Source organism: Cavia porcellus, unplaced genomic scaffold, assembly GCF_034190915.1.
Source record: "Cavia porcellus strain 051 isolate PalLab524CR breed Dunkin Hartley unplaced genomic scaffold, mCavPor4.1 scaffold_32, whole genome shotgun sequence".
Lineage (NCBI taxonomy): Eukaryota > Metazoa > Chordata > Mammalia > Rodentia > Caviidae > Cavia > Cavia porcellus.
Genome location: NW_026947515.1, coordinates 30788246 through 30802119, shown reverse-complemented (window position 1 = coordinate 30802119; position 13874 = coordinate 30788246). Strand labels below are relative to the sequence as shown.

At 48.6% G+C, this 13874-nt stretch overlaps 1 protein-coding gene across 2 annotated transcripts in view; it reads right to left on the bottom strand.

The window, feature by feature from the left end:
• Positions 1–13874, bottom strand: part of Foxk2 (forkhead box K2) — a 53294-nt gene that overhangs the window by 7513 nt on the left and 31907 nt on the right. For both annotated transcript variants that reach the window (XM_013147030.3, XM_063241933.1), the window contains exons 3-8: positions 11583–11730; positions 9380–9526; positions 2786–2979; positions 1970–2145; positions 914–1210; positions 328–537 (exon numbers count right to left, since the gene is read on the bottom strand). In XM_013147030.3, the coding sequence (XP_013002484.2) occupies positions 328–537; positions 914–1210; positions 1970–2145; positions 2786–2979; positions 9380–9526; positions 11583–11730 (1172 nt within the window). The remainder of the gene's footprint in view (positions 1–327; positions 538–913; positions 1211–1969; positions 2146–2785; positions 2980–9379; positions 9527–11582; positions 11731–13874) is intronic.

Here is a 13874-nt window from a genome sequence, read left to right as displayed (position 1 = left end):
CTGGCAGCGTCTCTAACGTGTGCGAGTCCCGAAAGGGCATTTGGAGCAGAGTGCAGGAGAGCACCCTGATCTCCCTCCAGTCAGACTCCCTGTAGAGTCCCTGCACGAGGAGAGCTGCTCCAACGCTGGTGCTGGGCCCCATGGCAGCCACCTTCCTGAGGAGCTGCTAGGTCTCCTGCAGGGACTGCAGTTCCCACAGCTCAGAAGCACAGATATTTCCAGAGAGCAACAGGGCCAAGCAGAGCCCGAGCGCTAGTGGGATGCCTGCTTGCATGGCATACAGGACCACTCCTGAGAAGCGCCACAATGGTAGATGGCACCGCTTACCGTTGTTCACCTGGCTGTGCACGGCAGTGGGGACCGGCACCACATGAGTCCCATTCTGTGTCACGGTTTTGATTGGAAGCTGGTGTTGGCCAAGGGATGCCTGTTGTACTATGGTGACTGTCTGAACAGGGGTTGCCTGTGACGTCTGGATCACCCGGCTGGCAGTGCCCAGCGTGGCATGGCTAATCGCAGGAACAGGTTCTACTTTCACTGAAATGAAAAAGAGATGGCACCAACTAGTAGTTTGGGAAAGGTAATAAAAATCTCACCAACTTAAACTTTAAAATTATGGCATGGTGGCACACATTTGTAATTCTAGCCCTTGGCAGGCTGAGGCAGGAGGATTGCTTTGAAGTTGAGGCCAGCCTGGCTACAAATTCAAGGTCAGCCTCAACTGCATAGTGAAACTTAGCCTCAAAAAGACAAAATAAAAAATTAGTTGGCTCTAGGCCTGTTATAAAATGTCTTTAAAAGCAAGTCACAGAACAGGGACAGATAGAAGCGTCCCTCTGCCTTCCTTCTACCAGGTTGCCAGGTACCAGCTCTGTGCTGCTGTCCCCGCCCAATCCTGTCCTCCCGTGCTCACCTTTGACATCTCTGTGGTCTCCATTCTCATGTGGCTCTGTCTTAGGAGGGGCCAAAACTGCCGCCTGAGTGACCACGGCTTGCCCAGCAACTGTGTATGTGTTCACTGGGGCCAGTCCAGCCACACTGGTGACAGACACAGCTGGTATCTGGTGGACAACGTGGACCGTCTGCACGACAGGTGGCTGGGAAGTGGTGGTGGTCACAGGGGTAGCAACAGTGTAGGTGACAGGCTTCATGGCCGGGGGTAGCTGCCGCTGCACAGTGATTAAGACGGGCTGACTAGACAGAGGCGACCCTGCAGGGGAAAAAGGGAGCAGGGCTGGGCTCACGTGGCCTCTACAGGAATGAAGTCTGCACACTGAGCACTGGCTGACACGTCTGTTCTGATTTTAAGACACGGGGTGTGGCCGTTTCACCTTGTAAGTCGCTAACAATGAGAAGCCTGCGGTATCTCAAGAGGGGTGTCTAAGACAACACTGCTTCCATAGTTCTTCATGGAAGCAACCCTGCTGCGCGGAGAGGAAGCCAACTCCAGACAGCCGGCCGGACCTGGGTCCCCTATCTTCACATGGAAGGCGAGAGGCGCCGAGAGCTCCTAGCTGACTCCAGGTACTTGGGCTGAAGGAGCACAGCAAAGGCCAGGCAGTGCAGTGGGGAACCCACAGGACGTGCCCAGGGCCGGCATGGCAGGGACCCCTACCGTAGCACAGCCTTAATTTGGGCACATTTCCCCACTATGTAGTTTTTCTTTCTCCAGGAAACACGCTTTTGTCTAATTATGACTTGTATCATTCAGTGGAGGCACTCTGCCTCCAATGAGGGTCTAAGTTTTGTAATCTGTGGATTTTCTGGGAGGGTGGAGTCATTTTTGTAACTTTTTGAGAGATGAAGCAACTAACTGAGAAGCAGATGAATTCTACATTATTTTGGGCATCCATACCCAGGGCCATGTGAAACACCTTTGCTGGCTTTGCCAGCCCAGGCATACCTGAGCATAGGTGCAGGCACAGCATAGGTGCAGGGCCTCTGGCCTTCCTCTCCAGGTATGGCTTACCTGGTGCACTCTGGGCAAAGCGGGCCTCCTGGATGACGGCGAGTTTGGGCTGGGAGGCGCTGGGCTCAGACTCCAGAGGGGCTGGGGAGCCTTCCCGTGACAAGCTCTCGGGGGTCTGGGCGCCACTGGAGTGAGCAGAGAGCACTCCTGCGTGGTTGGGTGAGGCGGGGGCACTCCTGTGTCACCAAGAGAACAGAATGGTATTCAGTGGTGGCACTCGGAGAGGGCTTGCTGCTGCTTCAGGCCACGCCCTTCTCACACCTGCGGCTGTGTGCACTCACCCTGCCCACACCTGTCACTGTCAGAGGCTGCGCAGCCCAGAGCGGGGCTCATTGCCCATCTGAGCAGGTCCTATACAGTCCAACAGAGGGGTGGGCAGTGGGCACAAGCTTACACAGGCTTAAGGCTCATGCTTTCCTCTTTTTATTGGTTAAAAACAGAATTCGTGAAGCTAAAAAGGTGTGATTTAATAATCTTGAGTTTAAGCAGCTCAAAGCTAGCTTTAAAGAACTCTCCCATGCCAGAGCAAAGGAGACTTCACACAGGTACATTAAGTGGCCAACCAGAGGAAGCCGATCTGATCGAATGGGGGGAGCAGTAGGCGTGGTGAGGGCTGGCAGGGGGCCTTCCCATCTCAAAGGTCTCAGGCCACTAGGAACAAAGCACAGGCAGCACCCAGCATTTCCCAAATCCCCACCCCAACGATCAGCCACGTGCACTTGGTGGCTTCTTCTTTGCAGAAAGAAGCTTCACAGACACAGAGGGAAGGAGCAGTTACTGACCAAGCCGAGGGCCTGTGGCTCCTTTGGTCCTTACCTAGAAGAAAGCGGTCCCAGAGGGGTTCTAAAGCAAGGCACGCCCCTAGGCCGTCTTTTCCTAAAAGCCTGCTCTATCAGTTTGCTCTCAGAGGCAGGGTCTATCCTCCAGAAGGAGCCTTTGCCTGGTTCTTCCTGTGAACGCGGTACTTTGATGAAATAACGATTCAGAGAGAGATTGTGGCGAATTGAATTCTATGAAACATAAAAAAATACGTAGAATTCATATAATTCTTTGCTGAGAAACAAAACTGCCCTGCAAAGCAGAAACCTCCATGTTGAGTTCTGAGAGCCCAGTATGGAGCTCCGCTGCGCTGCAGGCAGGACCCAACCTCCCCCAGCAGTCTCCAGCACAAAGCACACAGTTCCACAGGGGAAGACGAGGGAGCCAACGCTCACCTTCCTGCACGGAACTGAGGCTTGGGGCTGCCAGGATCCCACTGCCAGCCCTGCACAGAACTGGTGTGAGCCACTCCTTTGAAGTATGGTGCACTTTGTAGAGAAACAGCTGCAGACTCTGCCGCACCAGCTCAGTAAGTTAATTGATTGTAGCCTGGAGCATTTGGTAAACTAGCAAACACTGACAATACTCACTGATACCATCTTCCAGAAACAGATGCACTGCTCTGTACTGACAAAGGATGCCCAAGGAGGTTTTTAAATACCAACAACCACATAAGGCACATAAGGAAAATCTCTCTCCACTCCTACCCTATTATTCTTCCTATTCTAAAAAATCCAGTTTCAGGTTTGGCAAAGGTCTGAGAAAACCTTCCCATTGTGGCCTGACTTGGACCATACCATCAAGGCCATAACTGGTTAAAAGTTACAGACTGGAGCCGGGTGTGGTGGCGCACTCCTGTAATCTCAGCACTCAGGAGGCTGAGGCAGGAGGATTGTGGCAAGTTCAAGGCCACCCTGGGCTACAAAGTGAGCCCAAGGCCAGCCTGAACCATATAGTGAGATCCTGTCTCCAAAAAAAGACAAAAAAATAAAAATAAATTTTAAAAAAAAGTTATAGATTGAAAAAGTTAGACTAATATCAACATCTCCTGCTTTTACATTCAAAAGCAAATTTTAAAGTCTCAAAGTGGTAACAACTTATGCTCTATGCTTACTGCCCTAGTAACCAAGCACCAACCACACAGTTATAGATTAACTGACCACGTGTCATGCTGTTCTGTATGCATCATTCGCCCCCCCCCCCCGCAGTAACCTGTTTGCTGTGTCAACCTTTGTTTCCCTTGTAAGAGACAAATGATGCTGTATCAGCCATTGTTCCCTTTATGAGAGACAAATGTTCCTGGAATTGGCAGACCAAGGGCTATGAATTGGCGAACCACCCACTGTGAGATGCCTCTGACCTCAAGCAAAGGGGAACAAAGGCCCACCTTGTTTCTGTTTCTCATCATTATGTACTTAATGATCAATGAGCTAATCATAAATGAACTATAAAAATCAGTCAAAATTCTAATTCAGTTGCACAGCTTTGCAAATTCCATCTGCACTGTGTTGCTGGGCCAGCTAAAATAAAAGCTCTTCTTTTAAAAAAGATGTCTTCTTACCCCGTTTATCATCTTGGGGGTCTTACCCCATTTTTCATCATGGGGCCTTGTTTTTGGGGGGGTTACAAGAACAACTAAAATGGAATTTGCCGCTACCTAAAAATCATTTCTAAATTCCCCTTATTAGACTTGTTAGCCACAACCTGAAATTCTGAACTGTCGATGGCACCTAAGAAAACCAGCACACACCAAATGTGATTGACAACATTCCCAGGATCAGTTCGGTATGAACGGGTCATGGACCATGTAAGGCCTCAGACCATGCGGTCCGGAGGGCCATCTCATGGGCCATCTCCAAGAAGGGAAGGGCTGTCTGTGTGCTTCATGCCAAGTCTTTAAATATGCATATTCACAGAGCTGTAGAGTGTGTCAATAGCCAAAGGCACCTGTACGGGCACCGGCCCACCAAGTGGTCTTGATGACCAAACAATCTTTCCTTCAGCTCCTCCAGAAATGGATGAGGCTCTGCCAGGTAGGTGCCCACAACAGACAGGGACAGGCAGTCTCGCCAGTGTCATGTACTGGCGAGGCCATGTACTGCATTCACAGGCCATGCTAATGCAGAAGTCCCTAACCCCAAACATCCCTCATCTCAGACTCCAAAATCTGAAACTGCGAGTGTCGCTGAGACGACGCAACAAGTGGAATTCCACAGAGGACCTGGGGCAAAGCTGTGGTCACAAGACTGGCGCAAGAAATGTTGCGCCATAGGAAAGTACCTCCTGGTTGTGTAGACAGGACGTGTGTGGAATGTCAGTGGGCTCTAGGGTTAGACTCGGCTCCCCAAGATATCGTTATGCACAAGTAAAGACTCAAGTACAAAAATATCAGAAACTGGAACAAAACACACCAGACCCATGCACTCTGGAGAAAGGTGCCCAGCCTGCATGGGACAGGACAGTAGCCACACCTATTCCTTGGAAGGTCCAGTCCCCTGCAATGCCATCAACAGTACTGCCCAGGTACCCCCAAAGGAGACTGCCCAGGTACCCCCAAAGGAGACCGCCCTGGGGCCAACCCATCTGGAGTAGCATGTTATCAGGAGGAAAAAGATGGTTAGCTTAAGGGGAAAAGGCACTGTCATTCCAGGGAACTAGGCTTTCTACACAGGGAGAAAAGAACAGGACCACAGCCACAGTGCTGTCCCTCTGCCGCATTACCAGTCAGGGAGCTGCTTCCCCTTCAGCAGATGTCCCAGAACCTCCCTGCCTCAGAGCTAACAGGTGACCTCTCCAAGCATGTCTTTCAACAAACCTGGGATTTTCTAGCCAGCGAGAGGCAACTGATGAGATGTTTACAGTGGACCCAAAAAGAAACAGTACCCATTTCCAAGGTCATTCAAGCCCTGCATAATTTGGTCAAACCGAGGGTTATGTCATTCTGTTCTAATGTGTATTAAAACCACAAATGCTGACTCCAGTAATCCAGAAATCAGTACAGACTTCCCAAAGAAAAAAGTTGTTATTCTTGACAAAGAGAAAACCTGTAACACAGAGCAAACCCCCTTGGCCTAGCCTTGCTCATAGTGAGGTGCTATCCAAGACCCATTCGGGAGCCCAGTAGTTGCTGCTCGCTAGGCGCACACTCTGTGTCATAGGCAGACAATGTAAAATCCTACACCTCAGTGCAAGTGGTGGTAAGGGATGCCACCAAGGGCTATAGAGGGCCAGGGTCCTCGAAGGGACTGGCGTGAGCACAAGGACCAAGGGCCTTCCCTGGGCTCAGAGCAGTAGAGGGGCAGCCCTGTGTTCTGACAGAGTGGGCACGGCCAGAAGTCCATCTTCTCTTAAAAGGCCTCTGCTCTTGACCACTTTGCGCTTTTCTGAAAATAAACAGCATAAACCACCTGTGCTAGTGCATGCCTACAATCCCAGCTCCTCAGGAGACAAGGCAAGAGCACAAGCTCAAGTAGCAAGACAGAAATACAGAGAGACAGAGACAGATGCTGCAAAGTGGAAGGCCTTTCGGACATAAGCCAGGAAGAGGAAGTCCCAGTAAAGCTGGTCATGTAGGGAGACTTTGAAGGCATTTCCTTTGGAGAAGGCAGCGTGAAGAGCTAAGGGCAGAAAAAGAATACCTAAGGGCCTGGGAGTTGTCATTCCAAAGCCAAGCACATGCCCGAGAACAGAGAGAAATGAAAAGTACAAGTCTGTGAACAACGGGCCTGAGAGCAAGTAACCTCTCTCCCACTACATTTGCCAGAGTCAACAACATGTCCTAGAGACAGTCTCACTCAGGCAAGAGATGTACAGGATTTCACCTAGACACGAAAAGAAATTATCTCCATAAAAACAGATGTTGAGCAACACATCATGGTATACATCTGTAATCCCAGCATTCTGGGAGGCTGAGGCAGGAAGAGTACAAATTCAAGCCTGCCCTGGACAACTTACCAAGACTCCGTCTCAAAATTTGAAAATAAATTTACAAATGGATTAGGGATACAGCTCACGCATAGGTAATGGCATGGAGATAAATATGCATTTTTTCTTTTTTCTTTTTTTTTTTTTTGTACCAGGAATCAAATTCATGACCTTGTACTTGCTAGGCAAGCACTTATGCTACTGAGCTAAATCCCTGGCCCGATAATTATGCATTTTAAAGGACTAAAAATTACTTTTTAAAATCAGTTTTATTCAAAGAAAAAAGAAAAAAAGAACCTTAAAGCTAAATTTCAAAACATATCAATCAGGGGGCAACAGTGGTACAAACATTGCCCGTTGTCATCCCCAAATCACTCACCTAAGACATCTGCATTCAACTGTCCAAACACCAGGACAGATCATCTCTCCATTGAAATCAGAGCAATCTGTAGTATAACTACCTTATTTAAAAATCAACTCTTTAAAAAGAAAAATAAGCATCGCCACAGTCTGTTAGAGAGGCCACAGGGCAGCACACTTACTCTGGGGGTGGGGGTGGGCTGACAAGCCACGCCTCCTTGGCACATCCTAGCTGGGCTCCTGCCTGAGAAGCTGGCTCCCTGCCAAGGTACTTCTTGACTCAGGCCCCAGGAGAACCACACCAGGGTGGGAATCACCCTTCCAATCCTCTAGCAAGAAAACTTGGCAGTGTTCAGAACTTCACAATCGATACATGCAGAAAAAACACATGGAAACACCAAACACACAGAAGTCTAGTGGACCTTTTCAGGAACACACACTCCTGCAAAACCCTGGAAACTGGTGTTGGGACCATGAGAATTCCGCAGATGAGAGGTGGCACTGTTACCCTCGGGCCCTCACAGGCCCACAAGTGACTGTGTTCCCTGGGGAGCTCCTCCCCTGGGCAGGGAACCAGCCTTCAGAAACACGCATCTCAATGCTGTTCTTTAGAATCACCCATTTTTGTTCTGTTGCTTGTTTTACATTTTGTTTTAAACATAAGCTCACCCTTACAGATAAAAGTATGGTGTACATGGCCAGAATTTACCCTACATTTCCCTGAGACCATAAGAGGAAGGAGGACCCTGGTGTGCAGGCTAAGGGGTGGCAGGCACAATGAGGCGCAGCAGCTGCAGGGCCCTGAGCATTGCACATGAGGACCTGCGTCCCAGGAGGTGACCACATGTTTACGCAGTCTGGCCTGTAAGGAAGGCTTTCCCTTCCCTCCACCCTCAGGGCTAAGTCACAGGGTCACCCCAGGCAGCATACTCCTGAGGGCCATTTACATGACACAACAGAGCCTCTGGGTGCTGATGAATTAAAGGATCACGAGCCTACATCCCTTTCCTCTTGTTTTTTTTTGAGACAGGGTCTCACTTTGTGGCCTTGAACTCACTATGTAGCCTAGGCTGGCCTCAAACTTGGGTTGCTCCTCCTGCTCTGGCCTCCCAAGTGCTGGGATTACAGGTGTGTGCCATCACGCCTGGCATGTTTTTAACATTCTGTATCCCAAACTTAGCCTTTCCCAAGCTGTCTCAATTAGCAGCGTTCTACTATATATTCAGTAGTCACACAGACACACAAAAAGAAAAGAATGCATACAATGTAAAGGTTTTAAACTTACTGGTGTAACTTTGGGTTCTCTGTGAGGAGGAGGAGAAGTAAATCAAAGAATTGAGGGCTGGGGATTTAGCTCAGTGGTGTAAGCCCTACCTAGTAAGCTGAGGTCGTGAGTTCAGTGGGGAGAAAGGGCTAAAAGAACTGAGATGAGTTATATACGTGTACCAATTCCCCACAATGAATGTAATTATTATATAATGCAAACATGTACTAATAAAAATTTAAAAAATAAATATTATACTTTCCACATCTTTAAAAATTCATGATGCAGGGCCAGGGATTTGGTCAGCAGCATAGGTACCTGCCTGCTAAGCATGAGGTCATGAGTTCGATCCCTGATAACCAAAAAAGAAAAACAAAAAATTTCCAGTGCACAAGCTAAACAAGGACAATGCTATGCACTGATCTCGGTATGCACCAGGGACTGGCCTTGCTGCAGGAGGCCTGCAGCCCTCAGCTGGTCAAGCCCTCAGGAGGTGCACCCTGCAGCCCCACAGCCCACAGCCCCAGGGTCTCAGCACCAATGCACAGAAGACTGAGGATATCCAAAAGTCCACTGAGGAAGCATCTGGCACATGGCCTATCTGTCTTAAGACAAAAGATGTTAACCTATAAACTAAAACCTCCAAGTTCAGGTTATGTTGCAGTGTTGTCGCAGTTTATTGCCATTGCCATTGGTCTCTAAAAGCTTCACCACCCCTGGTCTAGACTTTTAAATTCTCCTTCATTTCAAACACATAGAATAAACTGTAGTGGCCAAAGGGAAACAGCCCAAACAAGCCATGCTTGCCGTGACCCACGGTGACATGTATTCCCACAGGTGTAAAAATGCAGCTTGCTTTTTCTCCTGGTGCTCCATACTGAGCCCTGAGCGCTCACTCTCAGCAAGACAAAGTCCCACTCCTCTCACTCTGCTTTTTTAACCTGCATCTGAACTAAATGCAGCACCAGCTTAATCTCCTCTTAGTATCAATCAACAACTGTAAGACACGAACAGAAATGCCTAATAAACTGAGATGGGTTTACCTGCCAGCCCTTGTCCGCAGTCCTGTAGTACGGGTAGTTTTTAGTGATGTGTGTATAAATTCCATTTAGGGTGAGCTGTTTATCAGGAGCCATTGTGATTGCTTGTACTATTAATTGTGCATAGGAATAAGGCGGCTTTGAATCATCCTGTATTTAAAAAGTACAAAAATTAAAAATTAAAAATTAAAAAAAGAAAAAGTACAGAAGTTAACATTTTTTTAAAGCTAAAATTCAGAGTTCTTATTTTAAATGTTCCTCTAACCTAATGATACTTAGTTTTTCTTATTATAAAATATATAAAATTTGGAAAACTTGGAAGAAAAAAATGGGAAAGTGATTTTCAAACCTCCCAGAGTAGATTCTTAAGTAAAACAAGTAAAAATATTCAGTGATATTTGATACTTTACAAGCATTTTATGACTGCACATCATACTACTCATGTGTATGTGTCTATCTTTTCAGATAAACCCAAGAATAACACTGGAACAATATTGCTTGTATTATTGTCACAGAACAAGGTTTTATAATCTTTAAAAGAAATGAAAATGTATATTATATGCTAAAGTTTCAAATAAATGCATAAAAAGGAGAGACATTGAAGAGTACAAAAGAAGACTGAAAATGACATCAGAAAAGCATACAAAACCAAAAACACAATTAAGCCAAGTTCCTTGAACTTAGTGGAGTTCAGTGCAACACATGGGAAGCCACTGCAGACCCTGAGACTCTGACTCCACAGCAACAGTGGGCCAGACCTATGAAGAACAGAGGGGAAGGCAGGCCCCAATCCTGGGGCTCCAGCAGGAGGCACCAGGAGTGCTTAGGGCAGAACTGCCCAAGGCCCCGTCACCAGGGGATTTCACACAGGGCACGTCACACACTGTGAGTGTGAGGAGGCTGTGGGATGCGTGGCACCCTACACAGATGCTAGCAGCTGTGCTCGTGGCTCTCACGGTCTATGGTACATCACCGTGACAACGCAAAGTTCCACATGAAGGGGCACAGTGGCACACCCTTGCAATCCCAGCAACTTGCAGGGCAGAAGCAAGAGAATCACAAACACAAGGCCAAGCTGAGCACAAGCTGAGTGAGACTCCATTTCATAACACAAGCCAAATACAGCAGTGTAAACTGCTGGGGGAACTCCCAGTCCTTGTGTGTACTTCTGGGAACATGTATGTACCAGCACAATAATGTGAATGAAAAGGATACTAACAACTCGAAATGAAAACCAGTGGAGATGGGATTTATATGAAGTTTTAAAACAAATGACCAGACACAGCATTCAGGGATGAATGCAAACGGACTAAGAGAACAGGTAGAAACAGGGCTCCCAGGAGTTGGCTAAGGCCAGAGTGTGGGCGTCTGGAAGACGGTGGACACTGGGTCACCTGCTGGCATCTACCAAACAGAAAAACTTGGCTGCTGGGATCCCAGTGTCCAAATAATCCAAGTCCCTTGCCCAGTGCCCAATACCAGGCACGGTGAAGATCCACAGCTGGGCAGTGGCCAAGCTGGAGGCCTCATCGCCATGCCTACATTGCTGCTGTGCTTCCACAGTTTCTAAAACCACCAGCACAGCACAGCTCAGAGTACACCACACGCTGGCTAAGCACACACCATAAGGTGAGCGTGGGCGATGCAAAGGCTACTGTGGGCACCGTACACAAGGGGCCCCCAGTCCTGGTGGCCGGGGCCTGCCAAGGTGGAACACACCCCAGCTTGCAAAAGTAATTGAGGGTTATAGTTTTTCTTAGCACTACACTTTCCATCAGAAAACACTTCACACAGACTCCTCCTGGGCCACCATATCTTAATCATGGTTCCTTCAAGGGCATTTAGGTTGCTTTTAAATTTGTTTTATATAAACTTTTTCTAGTTCCTTCAAAGTCCTGCAAGAGAAATTACTTACTAGGTCAGAGAATAAAAACATGTAGAATTATACTGTTATTGTCAGCAACTGCTGTCCGAAGTAAGGGAGCAGCTAAGACTCCCCAAGGGTGCAAACACATGTGACCTCTCGAGTGGCACAGTAGGGCAAACAAGTGACCCCCCACACCTAGGTAAGAAAGGTCCTAAGTAACCCCAGGATGACTCCCCAGAGACAGCCCCACACCTCTGCAGCTACGCAACCCACAGGTGACAATGTGAGGGCCAGGTAGCAGACAGTCCCTGGGGCCTGCTCTAAGATCAGAACCCTTACCTTTGGGCTGTCTCCACCTGAAGCTTCCTTTTCATTTTCTGGCTGTGAGTTGTCAGTCATTAAACTGAGGTCAGACGGTATTACGCGGCCCATTTTGTACCCTGAAGACCCCGCGCCCCGGGGGCTGGATGGGCAGGAGTTCGCAGCACTGTGAAAGACAAAAGGTTGTGTTGTAGCCCACTGTGCAGTGCAGACCACATATGCTTCAGCAACTGGCTCTGAGTCAGGTAAAACAAACAGAAAACAAGCCAGGCAAGGTGCCACATGCCTGTAATCCTAACACTTGGGAAGCTGAGGCAGGAGGATCACTGCGAGCTCAAGGCCAGCTTGGGCTACAAAGTGAGTTCAAAAGCAGCCTGAACTACATAGCAAGACCCTGTCTCAAAAGTACAAAAACAAAGCAAAACAAATAGGAAAATGTTGTAAAGTAAGAGAACATCAGTATTTCCTTTGGGAAAATAGGACTGTCATGGAACACAACCTCGTCAAATAGTGGCCCAAGAGCAAACTGGAATTCCTACGGCTCCAGAACTTACAAAGAGTCCAAATGACATGCAGCAGGTCCAAGGACAGAGGGAACACAGCCTGCTCACCCCTCCCCACTGCAGAGCTGAGACACAAGAGGACGGCCACGCACAGGTCGTGCTACAGGAAGCTACAGCTGAGGTTGCGAGGCACACCCAGAAAGCAGATGGGCACCTTTTTCTTGGGACCAGGCCTCTCCTCAGGCCTGACCACAGATGTGTCCAGTGTAATACGCACAGTGTGACTCAATACAGTGATTTAAAAAATGAGCCACTGAAATGCAGTTATCAAGATAAGATTCTTTAGAAAGCCATTAAGTAACAGGGGCATTAGAGAGAAAAAAGACAAATACTATGTTAGGTGTGTATCGAGGCCTGCACTCCCAACTGCTAGGGAGGATTAGGTAGGAGGATTACAAATTCAAGCTCAGTCCGGGCAACTTACTGAGACTGTCTCAAATTAAAATTTAAGAGGGGGCCAGGGATTTAGCTCAGTGGCATACATGCCTGCCTGGCAAGCACAAGGTTGTGAGTTTGATCCCCAGTATCTAAAATAAAATTTTAAAAGAGGCGAGCCTTGATCTGCGTGGTGGCTCATGCCTGTAATCCCAGCACTCAGGAGGCTAAGGTGGGAGGATCGTTGAGAATTCGAGACCAGCCTAGGCTACAAAATGAGCTCAAGGCCAGCCTCAATTGCACAGCAAGACCCCATCTCAAAAAAAAAAAAAAAAAAGAAAAAAAGAAAAAAGAGCCAAGCCTGTAATCCCAGCACTCGGAAGACTGAAACTGGAGGATTGTTAAGAGTTCAAGCAAGGATAGTCTAGGCTACACAGTGAGTTTAAGACCTGCCTGAATAGCTTCCGGGAGAACATGGCGGATAGTTAACAGCAACTACCGGAGGCTCTCTGAAAGGCTCGGCTCAGAAATCAGGAATGATGCGGACTAAAGAGACACGAACCGGTAGAGATATGCTCTGCTGACTCAGGAACGAACTGGGCTGAGAGAAACCAACTTGGAATGCAGTCCTGGCGCTAAAATAGGAACAGAAAAGTCTCGGTGTGGAGGCTGGACCCCGCGCCATTGGAAACCGCGGTTTGGATTTCCCGCCGCCCGGCGGCTGGCTGCCTCCACAGCGGCTCAGCAAGGAGAGACGCGCAGAAGCTCTGGGAACGGGAGTCTGCGAACGGAGTCGGAAACAGGACGGACAAGGAGGTGTACACTGACTGGTGGCGAGGTGAGTGAGAGAAACTGACACTCCAGCAAAGTTTGACTCCAGCGGAGGACTTTCTGGGCTCGGGCAGTCCTGTAAGAGCAGGGCGCAGTGGCGACTCCAGCCACACATTCCCCTCTCGGACGGGATTGGTGAAAAGTGCCTGGCCTGTGTGTCACTGCGGGCGGACTTAGTAGGCTGGCCTAACCCAGATCCCAGAGCCTGACGGTGGCCCGGAGGGGTGACTCCTGCGTAGGCTGCCTAGTCCGTAACTCCCTGGTGCACAGCGGTGGGCGGGAACACCTAGCCAGCGCAATTCGATCAGGCTGTGGCTGACAGGGAGGGAAGCTGGGCCTCCTATGTAAGCTTGCATTTTATAAGGAACGGAGAAAATGGGGAAGGGAAACAACAAGAAAGGCTCCTCGGCCCCCAATTCTGAGAAACAGGCAATAGCGGACACCGCACCAATAGACATTAAGCGCCATCTAGAGAGCCTCATAGACCAATTCAGGAATGAAGTTATCAACGACCTGAAGCTAGAAGTATGCAGAATAGTTA